This window comes from Falco naumanni (genome assembly GCF_017639655.2).
Source record: "Falco naumanni isolate bFalNau1 chromosome 20 unlocalized genomic scaffold, bFalNau1.pat SUPER_20_unloc_1, whole genome shotgun sequence".
NCBI lineage: Eukaryota > Metazoa > Chordata > Aves > Falconiformes > Falconidae > Falco > Falco naumanni.
The window spans coordinates 666,048-683,998 of NW_024427345.1; the positions used below are offsets into that span (position 1 = coordinate 666,048).

At 53.8% G+C, this 17,951-nt stretch overlaps 1 protein-coding gene and 1 long non-coding RNA gene across 3 annotated transcripts in view; one reads left to right on the top strand and one right to left on the bottom strand.

The window, feature by feature from the left end:
* Positions 1-17,951, top strand: part of VDR (vitamin D receptor) — a 39,949-nt gene that overhangs the window by 13,306 nt on the left and 8,692 nt on the right. The window contains exons 4-6 of one of the 2 annotated variants that reach the window (XM_040581166.1): positions 6,533-6,604; positions 8,145-8,295; positions 14,115-14,245. In XM_040581166.1, coding sequence (XP_040437100.1) covers positions 6,541-6,604; positions 8,145-8,295; positions 14,115-14,245 — 346 coding nt within the window. In that variant the 5' untranslated portion in view covers positions 6,533-6,540. Of the gene's footprint in view, positions 1-6,364; positions 6,605-8,144; positions 8,296-14,114; positions 14,246-17,951 lie in introns of those variants that run through there. The other variant, XM_040581167.1, reaches the window with a different exon arrangement.
* Positions 2,666-7,768, bottom strand: LOC121081866. Its single transcript, XR_005825839.1, has 2 exons — positions 7,634-7,768; positions 2,666-3,260 (listed from the first exon to the last, which is right to left on the bottom strand). It is a non-coding gene; the product is annotated as an uncharacterized LOC121081866 (long non-coding RNA).

Consider the following 17,951-nt stretch of genomic DNA (forward strand, 5'->3'; position numbering starts at 1 on the left):
TTATCAGCGACCAATGGCCCCTGCTCCAGGTGAGGCGTGCCAGGCTTGCTCATCCCCGTTGGCAGGCAGTCTTGAGACCTGGCTCTGTGTCTGCAGACTCTTACATCAAGCTGGTCCAGAGAGGATGCATGCTCGGATGAGGTTCATCGGTTGGGAATGAGGGCAGAGGCTGAGCCAGGCGGATGCCAAACAGCCCCTTTCCATCTTCCCGCAGCCAGCCCAGACAACATCAATAGGTACTGGCTTCTGCTGAAAAGCCACAATACAGCAAAGATGCAAAAAGGGATGCTCTGCCAGCCTGCATCAAAGCTGCGGCTGTATGAAAAGTTGCTTTCATTTATTTGATGAAGGAGAGTTTGAGAAAGGGTGCATCGCATAAAATTCCCTTATTAAAGTGACCCAGCTGCCACTAACACTGTGCTGGTGGGGTCTCCCTTGGTGTGCCGATCCAGATGTGTTGCTGCAGTGAGTGCTCAGTCTAATTTTTGTGGCTTAAATGACAGTGGTGTGCCAGCGAGGAGTCAGGTTGGAGGCATTTTTGATGCAGTGCCCGAGCTGTAATCTGGAAAACAGTTTACTTCGTTCCTTCCAGTCAGGGGAATGGCACTTGGAAGTATTTTCTCCTTTTTCCTGCACGTGTAAGGATTTGTTGCCTAATTTTAATGTAAGACCATTTAAAGATTCTTGGCTAATGTGTTAGGAGAGCTTGTAGATGGCCAGGTGTTTTTCCTGCTGCCTCTCCGTGTTAGTGAAGCTGCTGAGGGTTTGCACTGTGGTGCTTGTCCCTGGCCAGCCCTCGTCCCTGCCGTACACCAGCTCCCTTGGCCCCTTTCCCAGGTCAATGAACAGGCTTCTCCTGCGCTTCCCATCCATGGTTGATGCAATTTGTGCCTGGGCTCCAGCCCCCGGCTCCTGCCTTGCAGCAGGTGAGAGGAAGCACGTCCGCCACCCTCACACCTGCCTTGCACACGTGTTTGCTTGAGGACTCCTCGCTGTGCCTTTGGATGCGGGAGGCTGGACCTGTTTTGCAGCCTCCCCGGAGGGTTGCACGCTCTGCAGCTCCTGTGTGCCTGCAGGCTCTCCTGGTGCTGCTTTGACCCCTTTGGAGAACAATCATCCTTCGCAAAAGAGTCGGGAAGGATAGTCCTGTTGTGTTGATGACCTTGGAAATCCAAACCCGGGAATCTGGGGCTGGCTTGTGCATCGCCTCTCCTCCCATCTGGCTTCCCAGGTTCTGGATGTGATGGCAAAGATGCCCAGATGCTGGAGCTCCAGGGTCACAGTGCGGCCCCAGGGGGCTGGTGAGAGCCCTGCTGGGCTGAGAGCAGACCCTGGTCTTGCTCTGTCAACACTTATTTTTTTTTTTTTTAGCTTTGCTAACAGGGAAGTGGCTGCTCAGCTGTCTGTTCCTAACCACGTTACTGGGGAGCGCTGGGGGCCGTAATAGAGATCAGCGTGTCCCTGGGCTTGTTCCCTTCCATACCACAAAGCGTTTAGGCAGCCCACAAGTGCCTGATTCCTCACAAGAAATTAGATTAGCATCCTGTTCCTTACAGAGGGATTTTTTTTCTTTAAGTCTCTCTGACCTTCTTGAAACTCGTATTTGTAGCTTCTTTGGTTGTCATGCAGCTGGACCCTCCTCTGAATGCCTCATTGCAGTGACATGTTGTTTGCAGACTGGGAGTGTCTGGGCTCTCTGGGGCAGGAATTGTCATGCTTACGTGTTGCCTGGCATGGAGGAGCCTCCAGCCTTGGTCTGGGGGCGTTAGCAGAGGCTCCGGGAGGGTTTTACATCTAATCAAATTAATGGAGGAAGGGGTGGCATGAGCTGACTTGCATCAGGTAATAAATAGGTGCCAGTCTCGTGACACCGCCAGGCTTGCCAGATCTCCTTGCCTGGCTCCCAGTAAATTGCAGGCACTCTGGGTCTCACAAAAACAACCAAACAACAACAAAACACACACACAAAAAATAAACCCCCTGACCAAAAACCATCCTTCCAAACTAGAAACAGAGGTGAGCAGCAGCAAGAGGAATCCAACCGTGCGGCAGCACAGGGAGCTTCACCTGCCGCATCCATGCACATGCAGCGTGCAGAGCCACCATCCAGGCACGGGGTTGGTGCTGGGCTCGTGTGGGAGCAGTGCTTCATCTCCCTGGGAGGCTGTCAATCCACTGTGTAATAAATCTCATGGAAAGCAGCTAAATAACAGGCCTCCCTGGAGCTACACAAGGATATTATTTCATTGTCTCTTTAATAGAGAAGGGGGTTGCTCGCATGCTGCAACTAGATGTTATGAATAGGCTGATTTGTACTGGAAAAAGCTTCTTAAAATGCAAGAGTGTTGCCAGAGGCTCTGCAGAGACTCTGTGGAGCATCGTTTTGTTTTGACATGTCAACAGTGGTGTTAATTGAGCGTGAGCCAGGAAAATAGTAAAACCTCCGTGTTAATGAATGGGTCTCTCCAAGACAGCAGAGTCTTCAGTAGCAAGTCAGAGCAGTGCCAGGGGTGAGGATTTACTTAGACTTCAAAAACCAGCCTGTTCTTTTCAGGCCATGTGGGTAAAGTGTTTTTTTTTTTTTGTTTTGCTTGGCAAATGAATTAACCAAAAAATACATTTTAATGGAGCAACGAAGATGCTGAGAATGTGACAAATACTTTCGCAGTATTGTAACAGTTTTATTTTCTGCATCCTGAAAATGTTTGACGACGGTAGTCTCAAAACACCAAGGACTTATAAGTCTCTTTAATGAAATGTCAGTCTTGTTTTCTGGGAATGTTCAGCTGTTCCTTAACTGGCTTGGTTTCTTCCCCAGATTTCAGCAAAGCCTGAACCTCCTGGGGAGCAGCTGGCTGAATACAAACCCATATCCTTGGCCAGGCAAAGCCCTGGTCTGGCTTCTAGCTATTTCTTACGCTGGATGTTCACGTTAAAATGTATTTCTGGCTTTGCACATCAGGAAAGTGTGGGGGCATCTGAAGCCCAGCTGGCTGCTGAGCAGCAGCCCTACCACCAGTGTCCCATCAGCCTCCAGCGCCGGCTTCTGGCTCTGGTTTTGTTTTGGCTTGTGTGTTGTTATTCCCAGCTCTGGTTATTGCTGTGGTTAGTGGGAGGCTGGCGGTGTTTTGGTGCTGCGATGCCCGAGGGAAACCTGCTGCTGTACAGATGCTGGATGCGGATGATGAGGCTTTCAGCGGGAGCAATCGTCCTCCGAAGCCTTTTCCCTTCTGCCAAGTCCTGGTGAGCTGTGAGGGGGACTTTTGCAATTCGGTGAGAGAAAAAGGAAAGTGATAAAGCATGAGAAAACGCTTCAGCAAAATACTTTGTACCGGTTTCTGAGAGGTTACTGAGGGTACTTAGAGATAAATACAGAGTCAGGATCCTCCTCTGGGCTCAGTATAAAGGAGGAAGAAGAGCACACGCTGTGCCTGCTTCCCCGTACGGGCAGGTAACTTTCTGGGCTCTCATTCCTTGCCCTGTAGCACAGGTGTCCCTCCTGCATCCCATGCCAGTGGTCCCAATGCTCCTGTAGCCACCCCGTGGGCACTGGGCGATGGTTTCAGTGGCTGTTACGCCAATTTCAGGATGACTAGCTCAGTTTCATTTACTCTGGTTTGTAGGGAGTTACGGAGTTAGGGAGTTAGGGAACGGCAAACCCCTCCAAGGGATGCTTTCCCCTTTCTACGGTTGTTTTGCTTCCAAGAGATGTCTTTTAGCTTCCCGACTGCCTGCTGCTTTCCCTGAGCCCAGCTGTTGAACCGCCGCTCACACAGGGCGCTCGGCCAGCAGCGAGCGGCTCCGTCCGTGCTCCACCACCAGCCACCTGCTCTGGGAAGCTGCCGCCCGCCCCCAGCCCACATCTGCGAGGCTCCGGTTAGTCAGGGGGGGCTGGAGGCCAAAGCTGGGACGTTTCCTGCCCGGGGTTAATGACTGTTCCAGCTGCAGCGGTGGAGGCTCCGTGTGTGTGTAAGGGTTGCGTCACCAGCCCATCGAACGCCGGTGGGAGACGGGCTGGCTGTGCCGTGGGGATGTACCGAGGGGGAGGCACGGCACCCACCTGGGGCTGGGTCTTCCGGGCACCGGTGGCCAGCAGAAGTGAGTCAGCCCTCCGGGTACGGCAGGGAGAGGGGTGTGCAGGGGCAGCCAGCTCCGGCCTCTGCCTTGCCACATCCTCCCGGCTTCCCAGGTACGAGGGATATTGCAACCCTGGCCTGAATAACAGCTGCTGGCAGGGAGGCTGGGGGTGAGCCGCCGGCTGCAGCCCTTGCACAGCATCAGCTGGCTTCTTTGTGCTGTTCTGCCCTCGCAGGGTGTCCCGCAGGTGAGCTTTTCCCACGTTTTTAAACCTTGACCGTGGTGGCTCCTTGTGCTGCTTCATCATCTGGCAGCTTCCCAGCGGAGGGCTCTGGTTGCTAATTACAATCACGCAGCCTTCCCTGCCAGCATCTTGTGGCTGTTTGAGCTTTGCTGCTGTGACGGCTCCATGCAAATCCCCCCAAAACTTGAAATTTCATGACCTGTGCATGGATGAGATGATGGGGAAATGTTAGATTTAGCGAAGCATGGCTGCTGGGAGCCAACCCCAGAGCTTCGCTGGGGTGACAGCTGGGATGCTGCAACTTTGCTGTAACCAGCTACGAAACTGGTTTGACCTTTCTGGTGCCTGCTCAAAAAAGAGGTCAGCGCTTCTAACAAATTATTTTGCTTCTTCCAAGAGATGAAGGCTAAATGTCAGGTTTGATGAATGAGCAACCTTTCAGGGGACGGAGGGAAACTCCTATGCGTGCTCCACCCTGTGCACCAACGTCATTTCCATTATGGGGCTGAGTAACGTTTTCCAAGAAGTCAGAGATGGTAGGTTGAAGGAGTGCCATCATCCATGTGGGAATTGTATCTGGCACAGACTTATTACTCTCTAGTGAACATCGGTGACCAAATAATCTCTTGTTTCTTTAATTGAGAGCTGGAGAAAGCAAGAGGCGTGACAAGGGTGGGAGACACCCCTCCAAGGTTGACAGGTTGCCATCAGCACCTGCTTTCTGCATCCTGCCTCATGATGCTGGGAGTGTCAGTGTCCCCGTGTGCGGTCCTGGGAAGGTGTGGGAGAGCAGGGAGCAATACAAAGCACTGGAGAAGTATTCAACGGTGCATTGGGATGCCTGTATGGCAGGGAGGAGGTTTGCCGAGGTCTCCACAAGTGTCTTCGCCCAAAAGCAGCCCCGCTGCTTGCTGGAGAGATGCCCTGTGTGACAAATGGAGCAGCTTCCAGCTTGGATGCTCAGCAGGTGTTTTGTTATGGCCTGGTATGCAGCGGCTGGCGGCACTCCTGGAATCCAGCCCTTCAGGAAGGCAAGCCTGCTCAGGGCTGTCTGCGCCCTACTTCCCCCCGAAGACCTCAAAACCTACTGGGACGGAGGCGGATGCGCAGCAGCAGGGTGCTTGGGAGCTGGCCTGAGCAGGTTTCTGCCAAGCCCGGGTGAGTCTTGGGCTTATCCTGGATCCAGAAGCTCCACCGTACGCTGCTTTCCCAGGGGAGATGCCCAAGTGCTGCTCTCGGCCGTTCACCTCTGCCGTGGCCCTCGGTGGTAGCTGCGGCACCATCCTGCAGTGCAGCGCTCGGGGGAAATAAACCCTCTGGCTGGAGGCACGTGTTGTGAGCTGGCCGCTGTGGGACGTGGCTTGCACCCGCTTGCTTTGGCCCTACGTCGTGGCATCCTCATCGTTTAGGGTCAGAGTTTGCGTTGAACGGTGGGGTGATCCGCAGGGACAAGCCAGCCCCTTGCCCTGCTGCTAATGCAGGTTAGCCAGGCCTGGGGGAGAAGCTCAAGGAAGGCAAAGCACCCGAGAACCTTTTCCTAGCTCTGTCCCAACACTGTGTTAGCTGGTGCTGGTGTGGCGTTTCCCATCCGTGAGCAGGGCTGCTGAAAGAACAAAATGACATGAGAAGGGAGGAAAAAATTCCACGTAGTCAGTGCTGCAGTGTTCCCATTGACTTTGAGCGTGCATGCTCTGTTGAATGAAGACCCGTGTTTATAGCAGCCATTCAGCTCTGCTTTATGCCATCCCACGCAAGCAGACGGGTCTCACGCTGCTGCATGCTTGACAGGCTGAATTGTGAAATTTAAATTTATAGGAAAATATTACTGAGGCTAAAGGAATGAGCTGAGCACCTCTCGCCGCCGTCTTTCCTTCCTGTGCCCTTGCTCTCGCCGAGGGTGGCTGCCGTGTTCACCGGTGCGTTCCCCCGGCTCCCTCGGCCAGCGCGCGGAGGGTGGCCGGCCCGTTGCGGTATCTCCTCCTGGATCTGCAGGGAGGAGGTGGGGGAGGTGGGGTGGGAACCAGACGAGCGGTACCCCAGTTGGCAGGCTGTGTCGAGATCACCCCACCCCAGACACGGTGTTCACATCTTGCCGAGGGGCTGGAGCGAGCCGTGACCAGGCTGTGTGGTTGGACGCTCTCCTTTGACTCATCGACCTTGATCAGTTTTAAGCCGTCTCAGACTGTGTCCTGTCTGCCTCTTTAATTGCAGGTGGCTCCATGTCCCAGCTCCAGAGCTCCTGGGAAATGCACCAGCAGAGCGTGGCATATCTTCCTGATACAGGTAAATGATAACCCTCCTCTGCAGAGGATGTTCTCCTTGTGGTTGTGCCTGTCTCTTCCCGGGAGCTTTCTCCAAGCAGCATGGACAGCTAGGGCTCCTACCTAACGGAGCCTGGTCCTAGTGCTATCTAAAGGTGCTAGGACTGTGCGAGGTTTCAGGTGAGGTACAGGTGAAACCAAGGTTGGAGAAAGCTCCCAGTCCTGGGTTGCTTTGGGAGCTGTGCATCCTCAGGTGCTCCAGGGGCATCGCTGGCTGCCATGGGGCCTTTGAGCCTCGTGTGCGAGCTCTGCAGAGTTGCTGTCCCCTGGCAGAGGATCAAGAGGAGTCCAGGCTTTACTGGGATCGAGCAGCAGCAGTCTGGTAAACGTTACAGCGAGACTTAAATTGTAGGGTTGTCCTCTTGCTTTTTTCTGAACTCGCTTTTGCTCCGGTCTCACTGTCTGGAGTTCCTGGGTGACTGATGAGTATTTTGCACAGCACAATTCCAGCACCTGCTGAAAACCTCGTGAAAGCAGACTGGACACAGCCAGGCAGCAGCTATCCGCAGTGCCTCTTGAGAAAACATTGAGCCATACTTCAAACAAAAAAAGCTTGTTTGAAGCTCTCGAATCAACTTAAAATTTCTCACTCTGAGGTGTGCAGAGGGGATAACTCTGTCCCGTGGGGGGGGAGGCTGAGGCACAGGAGCTGCTGAGAACGTGCACACTGTCCTATCGAGCTGCTGGATGGTGCCGTCTGAAACCGCAGCCTTGGCGTGGCTTCACCAAGATTTGGCACCACGCAAACTTCTAACCTTTATTTGCCCCGTGCTTCTAGATGCTTGGCGTTTCTAATAGCAAACAGGCTTCTACCAGTGGATACTGGAAGCTAGGGGAAGCCTATTAAAAGCTTCATCTCGCTATTAATTTTGGGGATGTGCATTAGGAGCACTATTTCCGCCCTCCCTTGTTTAGGTCCCTGTTGATGATTATTTTTTTTTTTTTTAAAACAATGTTCACTTGACTCACGTTTGGGATTTTTCTCACTTACGGGAGCCGGTGCGAGTGTGCCGCTGCTGCTTCCTGTCTGTGCACGAGGGAAATTCTGCATCAGCCTGTCGGTGCTGTGACCTCTTTCCCTGTGGGTTTGCAGCATCAGTCTGGGTGAATTCTGGTCCCTTCAGGGCTCCCTGAAAACAAACACAAAGGAGTGGGGGGTGGGGAACCTATCTGGGTTTAGGGTAGGCTATGGAAGTTCTCCCAGTGAAGCACAGCAAGCCTCTGTGAGCATGTTCTGTGGTTTGTTTAAGGCTGGGGGCATAGGAAGAGGGGATCAGTCGTGGCTTTACTTGGGTAGATAAGCGAATGTGTGCGCTTACTAAAAACGAGCTAGAACCTGCTTTTTGGTGGTGTGGGTACACAGAGCCAAAGGGAACGCAGAAGCTTCTCTTGCCAAATTGTGGTGAAGCCAAGGAAGAATCCTTGATTTGCATCTAATTTCCTTTTTTGTAAAGCTGTGACAGTTTTACAGAATAAATACCTGGCTTTCTCTGCTCTCCCAGACATGGAGACCATGGCTGCTAGCACCTCGCTTCCCGACCCGGCTGGTGAGTTCGACAAGAACATGCCCCGTATCTGTGGCGTCTGTGGGGACAGAGCCACTGGCTTTCACTTCAATGCCATGACCTGTGAAGGCTGCAAGGGCTTCTTCAGGTGAGTGAGGGTCTCTGGGGAGGAGGACTCTTACCCCATGACCAGCAAGCCTGGAGGATGGGACCCCCAGGGTGCTGCCTGGCTGCTCTTCCAGTTACCCGTGTCCCTACCCAGCTGGGCTGCGGACAGCCTTGCCAGACCTGTGCCCGCATTGCAGACAGCTGACGTGCCTGCAGATCTTGATAATGGAGAGAACACGTACTATTTCCCTTCTTGTGGCTCGCTGTGGCACCCTGCTACTGGGAAATAAGTTGTTTTCTCCTTAGCCGGAGATTTCCATCTGTCTGGGAGCCTTGCAGACCTCCGTGTGCAGGAGCGTAAGAGCCTCTGGCACACTACAGATGGTACCTGGGGAAAATACACCTGAAACTATCAGTCTTTGAAAACTAAAACGGTGTGATGGCCACAAACTTCTTTTCTTGAAAGCAAACTGCCCCTAATGTCTGTTCCGTGCACTTGTGTACGGAGACACATGTGATCCTCTGCCCACTTGCTGGAGCGGGCACCAACCTCTTCCCAAAACCAGGCAGTCGCTCAGCCACCCCTCTCGTTCCTGGGGGTTTAAGGTAGATGTAGGCTGTGTGTGCAGCTGCCTCAAGGCTTTTTTTTTTTTCCACTGTCAGGTGGAGGTCTTGAGTGGCCTTAAGCTGGACAGCAAGGCAGAAACCTCTCTGAAAGCTGCCAGGCTCCCCAAGCCTGGAGCGTGGCAGGTTTGCGGAGATTTGTTAGAGGCTCGGTTTTACCCCTGCATTGCCCAGGTGATGCTCCTGTGCAGACAGTGCTGACCCATTCACGTGGGAGTTCCAGATCACTTGCACCAAGCGAGAGAATGACTAAGCGCGGGTGAAATGAAGCAAGACAGTGACTGGCGTGGGACTGGCTGGGAAAAGCCTTGCTCAAGTATTTTGCGCTGTAATGAGATGGTGGCACAGGTGGCCGTGGGATTGCAGACACCAGAGTGCACAGCTTTACGCCTTGAACTGGGCTGTTACAGCAACCAGAGCTTGAACTTTCACAGCAAAGTCATAACTCCTCCTCTTGCAGGAATTTCAGGGCTCGATGGGGGTTTTCACATACCACAGTCTTGCAGTCTGTTTTTGAACAGGGCAGCTTCGATGCCGGGCCAACCTGAGCAACAACATTTTCCTCAATTACTGCCGCTAAATGAGTAACTCTTCTTTCAGCTGCTCTCCTCTGCGCTTTGGTCTGGTGCCCCTGACCTTCCCCATCCCCCTATTGTGGCTGCAGAGGCAACAGTCTGGCTTTTAACATCTGAAATGTCCAGGGCTGCTTGGCCAACCCTTCCTGGGTGTGATGCGGCTCTTGCGCTGTTGTGAGCCCTGCTGTTGCGTTTCCCCATCTCGTATCGTCACACCATTGTAATCATGCAAGACGTACAACTATGACAGTATTTCTGAACAGACACCTTAACGATGCGAAAAGCTCTCATCTTCCACTAGCCCTTCATGCCCCATATAAAGCCTTTATTTTCAATTTAAGAGTCTTACTACATTTTTTTTTTTTTAATCTTCCTTTCTAGGCACGCTCTCACCAAGCTAGGCCCTGGTGTGTTTTCTCCTGCTTATATAGCCCTGTTTACATGCCACTTTCAATCACTGAATTAATTAATGCTTGGTGCTGCCACAGTATCTAAGTGCTTTCAGCATCAAAATATAGCAGCACTGGCATGGAGGAGCCTGGACCCCTAACACTACTAGAAAAGCCACGTGCCCCTTTGCCAGCGCCTCGGGGTCTGTAACAGGCTGTGCCTGTGGGCGCTGGCTGTTTTTTTTCAGCTTTCAGCTTGTGCTCCCTGAGCAGATCTTTGGAAAAAAAATCACTGTGCTGGTATCTGTTTCTGGTGGCTGCTTACAGAAACGGGGAGGTCGGACTCGCTGCCTTGGCTGGAAGGGGCTAAAAGAGAGCGAGCAGCTGTGAATACCGAACTGCAGCAGCAAAACCTTGGGAAGGTTCCACAGATTTTCTTGGTTGCGCTCGGGCTGTAGACGTGACTCTGTGGGCTGGACCAGGACCAGTTCTCCTGTACCCAGAGCCTCGTACACCGTAGCAGAGGGATGCGGCAAAATGCAGCCTGAGCCTTGGCTGGCTGGGGTGGCAGCAAAGCTGCTGGGGGGCCCCTGGGTGACACTCACCTGCCTTGGGGACATGCCGCTGTGACACGGCTCCCTGGTGTGAAGTCCTCCAGGAGGTCCTGGGTTTAATGACTCTATAAATGGGATTAGGCATTTATTGGCACCTCTGAGTGCTCAGATGTGCACGTAACCTGCAGCACAAACAGACGTGAGGCAACCTTTGGCTGCTGGCTTCAGAGTCCACCGTTTACTGATGATGCCAATGGCAACAGGGGCCTTTTATTGGGCTTTGCTGTTTGCTCAGGAGCGCTTAAAAAGCAACTAAGCCGGAGTAGTTTATTCTGCTGTGACTTGGCTGGAGCATCCATGGTTTTCTCTGGTTTCTCCTACAGTCCTAGCTTTGCCCCGGTGCAGTGACATCGGGTGTTAATAGCAGAGCTGCTCAGAAGGGCTCTGGGTATTTCAAAACCTCTGAAGTTCCCACCCATCCTGTCTCCGTCACTGCATCTCCCACTCCTGTACTTTTCCCCAGTTCTTTGCCATGTTCTACATGAAATCTTAAAAAAAATCAATCCATCCCCTTTTCCTGCATACCCAGGGTCTCTAAAGATATTTCAGGGCAAGGTGCAGTGGTCTGGAGGGTTCCTGGGATCAGGAGTGGGGGATGGAGCTGGAAGGATTTGGGGGAGAAAATGCAACTGGATGCAAAATGAGTGCCAGAGAGCTGCAGCTCTGCTCCTGGCATTGACTTGGCCGTTGGTTTACCACGGGGCTTCCCTGGGCGGCTGCGTGTAGGTGTAACGGGGGAGAAACGGGGGATTATCCTACCCCAGGCAGTTTGCGATGGCTGTGCGAGGTGGTTCTGCGGCAGCCTCGGTGCCAGAATGACTCGTCGTGTATTACCCATGTGGCGGGTGACGGAAAGGATGTGCCAGGGAGGTCGCGGCGGGGTCTGGTAATGAGTAGGGCAGCTGTCAGGAAACGGTATCGCACAGGTCCTGCGAGTGGGGGAGCTGGGTGTATTTAAAGCCCACTTCACCAACAAAAACTCGGAAAGAGTGACTTTGAAGATCAGCCTTATGCGGTGAAGGACTGAGCGCACCACTGATACCGGCCACACGTGGATGCCGGCTCGGGCTGGGCTTTGGGGGCTGTCAGGCTGCTGTTCACCATCTGGCTTTTCTGCAGCTTCACATTTCTGATAACCTAAAAGCTGTTTCATGGAGGCGCTGGGGTTTGCTTTCTCCTCGGGGTGCTGGGTCAGACCATCAGGTGTATGTCTACCAAAACCCAAGGATGGAGCTCAGCTGTTGCAGTCGGGGGGGGGGTGGTTAGTGGTCAGGTTTCCCAGCTTGTGGAGCTGCAGTTAGGCAAACGGCAGCCCTCGCCGTGCCTGGAGGGCTCCTCCGATCTGTTGGGCAAGATAAAGCCAGGTGGGCATCTTCAGAGGGGTGTCCTGCAGGCACGGCTGCGCGGTGGACGTGACCCCTGGGTGCGCAGCAGCCTGTCCTTTGCACTGCTGCACTTGCACGCAGCAGGGGCTACATCGGAGAGCGGACACGGAAAATGCTGCCCCTGTTCCACCCCCACCCCCCACCCCCAGGTACAGCCACCCTGACCTGGGCACATCGCCCTCTGCTCAGCACACCCCCCTCCCCTGCTGCTGGCCGTGGCCGTGTTTGCTCTCACCCATGGGCTGGGTTGGCGCGGGGAGGGAGCTCGTTATTTTTAACATTTGGCAGCCTGCCTGGGACGTGGATCTTAAACGAGCCTTGAAATGGCTAGTTCTGGAGCTTCGTAAAAATACACCGGAGCCAGACAGTGGGACATCCCGCTGCGGGTCGGACGGCTGCTCCTCGGGGCCCCGCGTAGCCGAGAGCCATGGACCCTTGGGGCAGCAAAGCGGCTGTTGTGCCCAGCCACCCTGTATTCTAATAAACTGCAATTTTCATACCAAACCCATAATGGTGGCTTGCCCTTGCACATGGGACATCTTTCCCTGCCTGAGGGCCTCCTATTTCTCTGGCTTGTTTGTGCATTCCCCAGCCTTGCCCTGTGCTGCGGGGGAAAAGATGAGCCGCCTGCCTGCCCCAGATGCTCAAAACCAGAGTCAATCACCGAAACTGGGGGGTTTTAGGCTGTTCAGGTCCAAATCTTGACTTGCCCCTGAGCTGAGCAACGTTTGTCCCTGTTCCTGGGAGATCAAAGGTCTTGCTGGAAGGGGAAAAACTCAGAGAAAAGTGATAAACTGAGAGCCAGCTGCTGGGTGAAGCAGGAATTTCTTAGCATAAGGCAGGTTACGGAGGGCTCTGCCATCCGCCCCTCCTGTATTTATTTTCCTAAATACATTTATTCATGTTAGGTGCAGGGAGGGTAAAGCCTTTCTGTTTACATCTCCCTTTCTAAAATAGCCTCTAATTACATGCTACGTGCCCCTTGGGTCTGCAGCCCAAGAACATATTTTATATTTATACCCTATAAGCGCGGGCTTGGCGCTGTTCCTGGGCTGGAGGGGCCCCTCTGCCCTCGCCCTCTCAGCCTGGGGTCGCCCATACGTCTGTGGTGTTCGCCTATGGAGCACGGGGGTCGTGCACCATCAGCTCGGCATCCCGGAGGGGTGTTATTGCAAGGAGAGCAACTCTGCCTAGCAGGAGCCTCTTCATCCCGGTGCTGAAATACAGCGTTAACTCGGGGGGGTGTGGTGGATTTCTCACTGTTGTACCTGAATTGCACCTGAATTTACCCCTCTGAGCACCCTCCCGCTGACTTTCTAGCCTGGAGGCACCCTGGCCTTGGTCTGCCTCCCTTCAAGTCGCCTTTTCATTTAAACCACCGAGTGGCACCTTTAGAAATACTTGCAAATCCAGAGATAAGCTTCTCTCGCTGGTGGCAGAGCCTTGAGTAACTTTCTCCAAAGCCAAGACGGGGCATCTCCCAAGGCAGAGGAGAAACCGCCCTGGATGGACCAGCTCAGCTATGCCTGTAACATGTCATTACCGTGCATCGCGCCGGGCAGCCCCGCGGAAAGGCCAGTTTTCGCTGGGAGCTCTGGCTTTGACCCTTTGTACTTGGAAGATGTACAGACCCGACTGCCACAGCGGATTAATGTGGCACGGTGTGGTTTTTGGTGGAAGAGGGGGTTATTATGTTAAGTGTTGTTTCTCTCGTATCCTGCAGTGAGATTTCTTTCTCCTGCACACGCAAACATGTGCTCCAGCCAGTTATTCTAGCAAAGCTAGGCTTTAAAGGCTGGTAAATGTTTAATAACACGCACTGCTTTGGTACATGCCTGTCTCCACTCTGGTTTCTTCTGGTGGTGGTGGGGGTTCTACAATCCTTCCACCTTTCTTATGGCCTTCAAAATATCTGTTCAAAACCGGAAAGCTGCTTAACCTGTGGCTGAACCCCTCAGCTGTGTCCTTGTAAGAAGTCCTCCCTTTTCCCTGCTGTGCAGCAATGCCTGAGCCCCTGAGCCCAAACCCGCAGACGCACGCAGCCGGGTACACCCTCTCCAACTCAATGTTCTCAAGCAGCCAGCTGAGCTGAACAGTCAGGTCAGGGATGCTCCCAGCACCCTCTTAGCCATCTCTCTCCAGCAGTTTGCGGCCAGAGAGCTGGATTTGTGCTGGCGTCTCCTCCCGATGTTCAGAGCACGCTCAAAACGGTGTTGATTTGACCCAAGGCAACTTGAGTTTTGTTTTTGTTTTTTTTTCCATTCCTCTTCAGGAGAAGCATGAAGAGGAAAGCGATGTTCACGTGCCCGTTCAACGGTGACTGCAAAATCACTAAGGATAACCGGCGGCACTGCCAGGCGTGTCGGCTGAAGCGCTGCGTGGACATCGGCATGATGAAGGAGTGTGAGTACACGGACACGCGCCGCGTGGGGAGCAGCGCAGCCGCCTGCCCTGCCGGCCTTTGGCTGCTCGCTTCGCGTGCGGTGCGGAACGCAGGCGCGGGAGTGCAAGACCCGAAAGCCCTACGAGGGTTCAGAGAGGATGCAAAGGGCAAGGGATGCGGTGAGCAATGATCGAGAGGAGCCCGTTTAACGATTAAGGCTGCTCCTGTGGTGATTAGTGATCTGGGGAGTTGCTTTTATGGGAGCCAGGTCACCTTTGCTGGCTCCTGGGGGGCAGCAGCTTAGCGAGAGCATCCGGGGCTGTTTCTGATTAACTCCCAGTTGCATCGACTGAACTTAGTCCCGTCCTGCCTTGTGCAAAGCCGTTGTCCTCTCCGACGCGTTCCTGCTTGCTTCCTCACTCCCTCCAGACAAGGAGGGTTGAACAGGCTTCCCGCAGCACCAGCAGTTTTCATTAGCATGGAACTGGCTCGTGTTTCTCGGCCGTACCTGTCGGGCTTTTTTTTGTTGGGGCCTTATTCACGCAACGTGGGTCTGCCCATCCAGCCAGCCACGTGCACAGCAGAGGCTTAAGTAAATAACAGAGGGAAGTAAAGTAGTTCTTAACCCAATCCAAACACGCTAATGTTATCCAAATATTTATTTTCTTCTGCTATATTTATAGATAAGCAGCTTTTAAAAATAAAATCTGTTTGACATGCTTCCTCCTACATACACACGCTTTCCGCGTCCTAAGCGTTTGGGAGAAGGCTGGTGTTCGCGTAGTGTTCAAACCAAAATAACAGCCTTCTGCTAGGAGACACCGCAAACAGGAACTCACGTCAATGATTGATGAACCTGAAAATTTGGAAAATGGAAGTGATGCTGGTTTCCTTATGTGGTGAGCAGAGAGCAAACAGCGTCCGATGTCACAGGGTGCCACAACAGCTGCTGGGTCCTCCAGAAAATCAGAAATTGTAGGTGTTTGCAGGAAAAAATGCCTGATTTTCCAATTGTCCCAAAGATCGAGAAGATCCCTGGATCTTCTTCTTTTAAACTAGCAGCTGTGCCCCTTAAAGAGGGAGAAAAAGACCGTGTAATGCAAGACACATATCCATATTTTGGGCGAGTTATGAGGACATGTGAGCCCATGGTAGCCAGTTGATGCAGTCCGTTTGGCGTACCCATTGCTAACGAGGGAAATGTGTTAAATTGCATCAGTTAATTACCCGGGAGAGGCCAGAAAATTCAGCAGCAGTGATGCACGGGGTGTTCGCACCCCGGCTGGCACCAGGTCCCAGGGATGTGCATGATTTCCACAGGAGTTAACTTGTAAGCGACCCTGTTAGCGAACTGTTACTGGATTAACAAAGCCTAACCTGAGGAGACTAAAAATAGCCTTCCTGCAGACTTTGCTGTTGGTTAAATGAAGAAGAACAAGGTGTGCCGCTGTTATTTTTAGGTCGAATCGTGGATCTTGAAGCTCTTGATGGGGGGTTGTGTCTTCCCCAGCCTGGCATGGAAGGCAACGAGGAGCTCCGTGGGCAGGGCTGGGCCAGTTTGACCCCAGTGCTGATGGGACCCGAGCCTGATGCAGAAATGGGAGTGTGAGGCGGGGGTAAAGAGGAGAAGGAAGAGAGCAGACCCCAGCAGACCTTGTGCCTGTGTTAATTTGGGGTCTGGCGCAGGCAGACTGTTCACCATCCCCTGAATGTGGGGTGGTTGGAGGGCCTGGATGCATTCAGACATCACCTGCAGCCCAAACTACGCAGGGCTGGGACCTGTGGCAGCGTGGCCGTGCTGAGGGTCCCTTCCCCAGCACACGGTCCCAGTTTGGGTGCAGTCCCAGTTTGAGTGCAGTCGGACCTGCAGCCCAGACACTGCAGCGGTGGGCTGGAGGAGCCAGCGCTTGTCTGGGGCGCGCAGCAAGGCAAAGGGATCGTGTGTGTTCAGGCTCGTACAGAGCAAAAACCCTGAGCCAGCAGCACCCCCCGGGGAGCTGGGGACAGTGCCAGGGCGGCCACTGTCCCCTGAGAAGGGACCAGGAAGGGGAGGAGGTGGAAGCTGGAGGGCAGCCGAGGTTATGGTATGGAGCAGGATTTATAGCCCTGCCGCAACGCCTGGGTTCACCCCGCGCTGTCCGCAGCCAGCGTTAGCAAATATTTGTGGGTTTCCATCTGTCTTATCTGAGCAGGGTAAAGCACAGGGCAAGCTTGGGGGGCTGTGGGGCGCGGCAAAGTCCACCCCACACCCAGGCCGTGGCATTTGGGGAATGCGCCTTGTGCCATTCTTGGGAGCAGTTTCCCTTCGGATGGCTCCAAGGAGGGCAGGTCTCCAGCCCAGGGACGCCTTCGCTGCCCTGTCTGCTCGCTGCTGGTTTCTGCTAGGACGATGCTTAACACGAGTGTACTTTAAAGTGGGGTGAAGAGTCTGTGGCTGGACTATTCCACCTGCTTTGGCAGTGGTTTGGGTGACCAGAAGATGCTGCGGTTACCCCTTCTGCCCTGCAGAAAAACCTTTTGCCAACTGCCTGGAGCTCGAGAAGGGACATCCGTCCCTCGGGGCCGCGTTGGCCAAGGCACAGGGCATTAGATGGACCTGGGCTCTGCAGCCACCCTTAACCTTTGGGTGATTCACCTCTTTTAGTGTCTCTGCCCCTTCTCCCCCAGTCTGTAACACCTCTCCAGTGTTCACAGCGCATTCACGCAGGGACGAGGGACAGGTCGACTGTCCTGCTCGGTCTAAAGGTGTTCCTGCAAAGCGGGAAGATAAATTATGCATCACCAAATCAAGAGGCTGGAGGGATCCGTGGACTCCCCAGAGCTGCAACAGTCTCACAGCATTGAATTTCTCCTCTCCTTGCCACCTTATTTTCTGCTGGGGAATTTTTTTGTGCTTGACATGGTGCCAGTCAGCTGGGAATCGGTGAATCTCCTTGGGAGGGTCCCTAGCCATGTCCTGGGGCAGTCTGTCCCTCTGCAGCTGGGTCCTTGGGCATTGGGGAGGGTGGTTGCAGCTAATCCCCCTCTCTGGTGCCACAGCAAGGTCTATAGCTTGCCTGGGGTCAGCACCCCATGGATCTTCTCTCCCTTTTTCCAAGGAAGAGGCTTGCCGGGATCTGGTTGTAGTCACGGGCAGCTGACACTCAGCATCCTCGCCACGAGGCTCAATTTATGATCTCAGTGATGAAAATCCCCAAGAGGGAGGAGAAAAATAAACCATCATCTCGGAGTCAGGGAGAGGAGCAAAAACTGGAAGGAGACTGTGTGGAGAGAGGGGAATTTCCCGAATCGGTCAGGAGAGGAGCAGCGGCACTCGAGGGAGTGGGCAGCGCAAGGGCAGCAGGAGCCGGCAGGGTTACGGTTGTTGAGGGTGGGACTATGGGATGGGGGTGAGCAAGGGGGGAGGTGGCCTTTCCAGCTCTGCTCCGCTTCCCCGAATAGGCGGTGATCCTCCAAGCAAAAAAAGTCCCTGCTGCTCCAAACATGGAACATGTTATTCCCCGGCCCGGGAGCTGCTGCAGCGCGGTGTTGTGCAATGCCGGCCTCTGGGACCCGTGCTGACGCCGGGCACTGGCCGAGAGGCAAAGCAGGAACACGAGAGCGAGGGAAGAGTCCAGGAAAACGTCACTTGGTGGTGGCCAGTGTTTACACGATGACCGGGAAGCGTCTCTGCTCCCGGCAGGCTTGAAGCACACGCTATAAACATCCAGCGTCCTCTGTAATTAG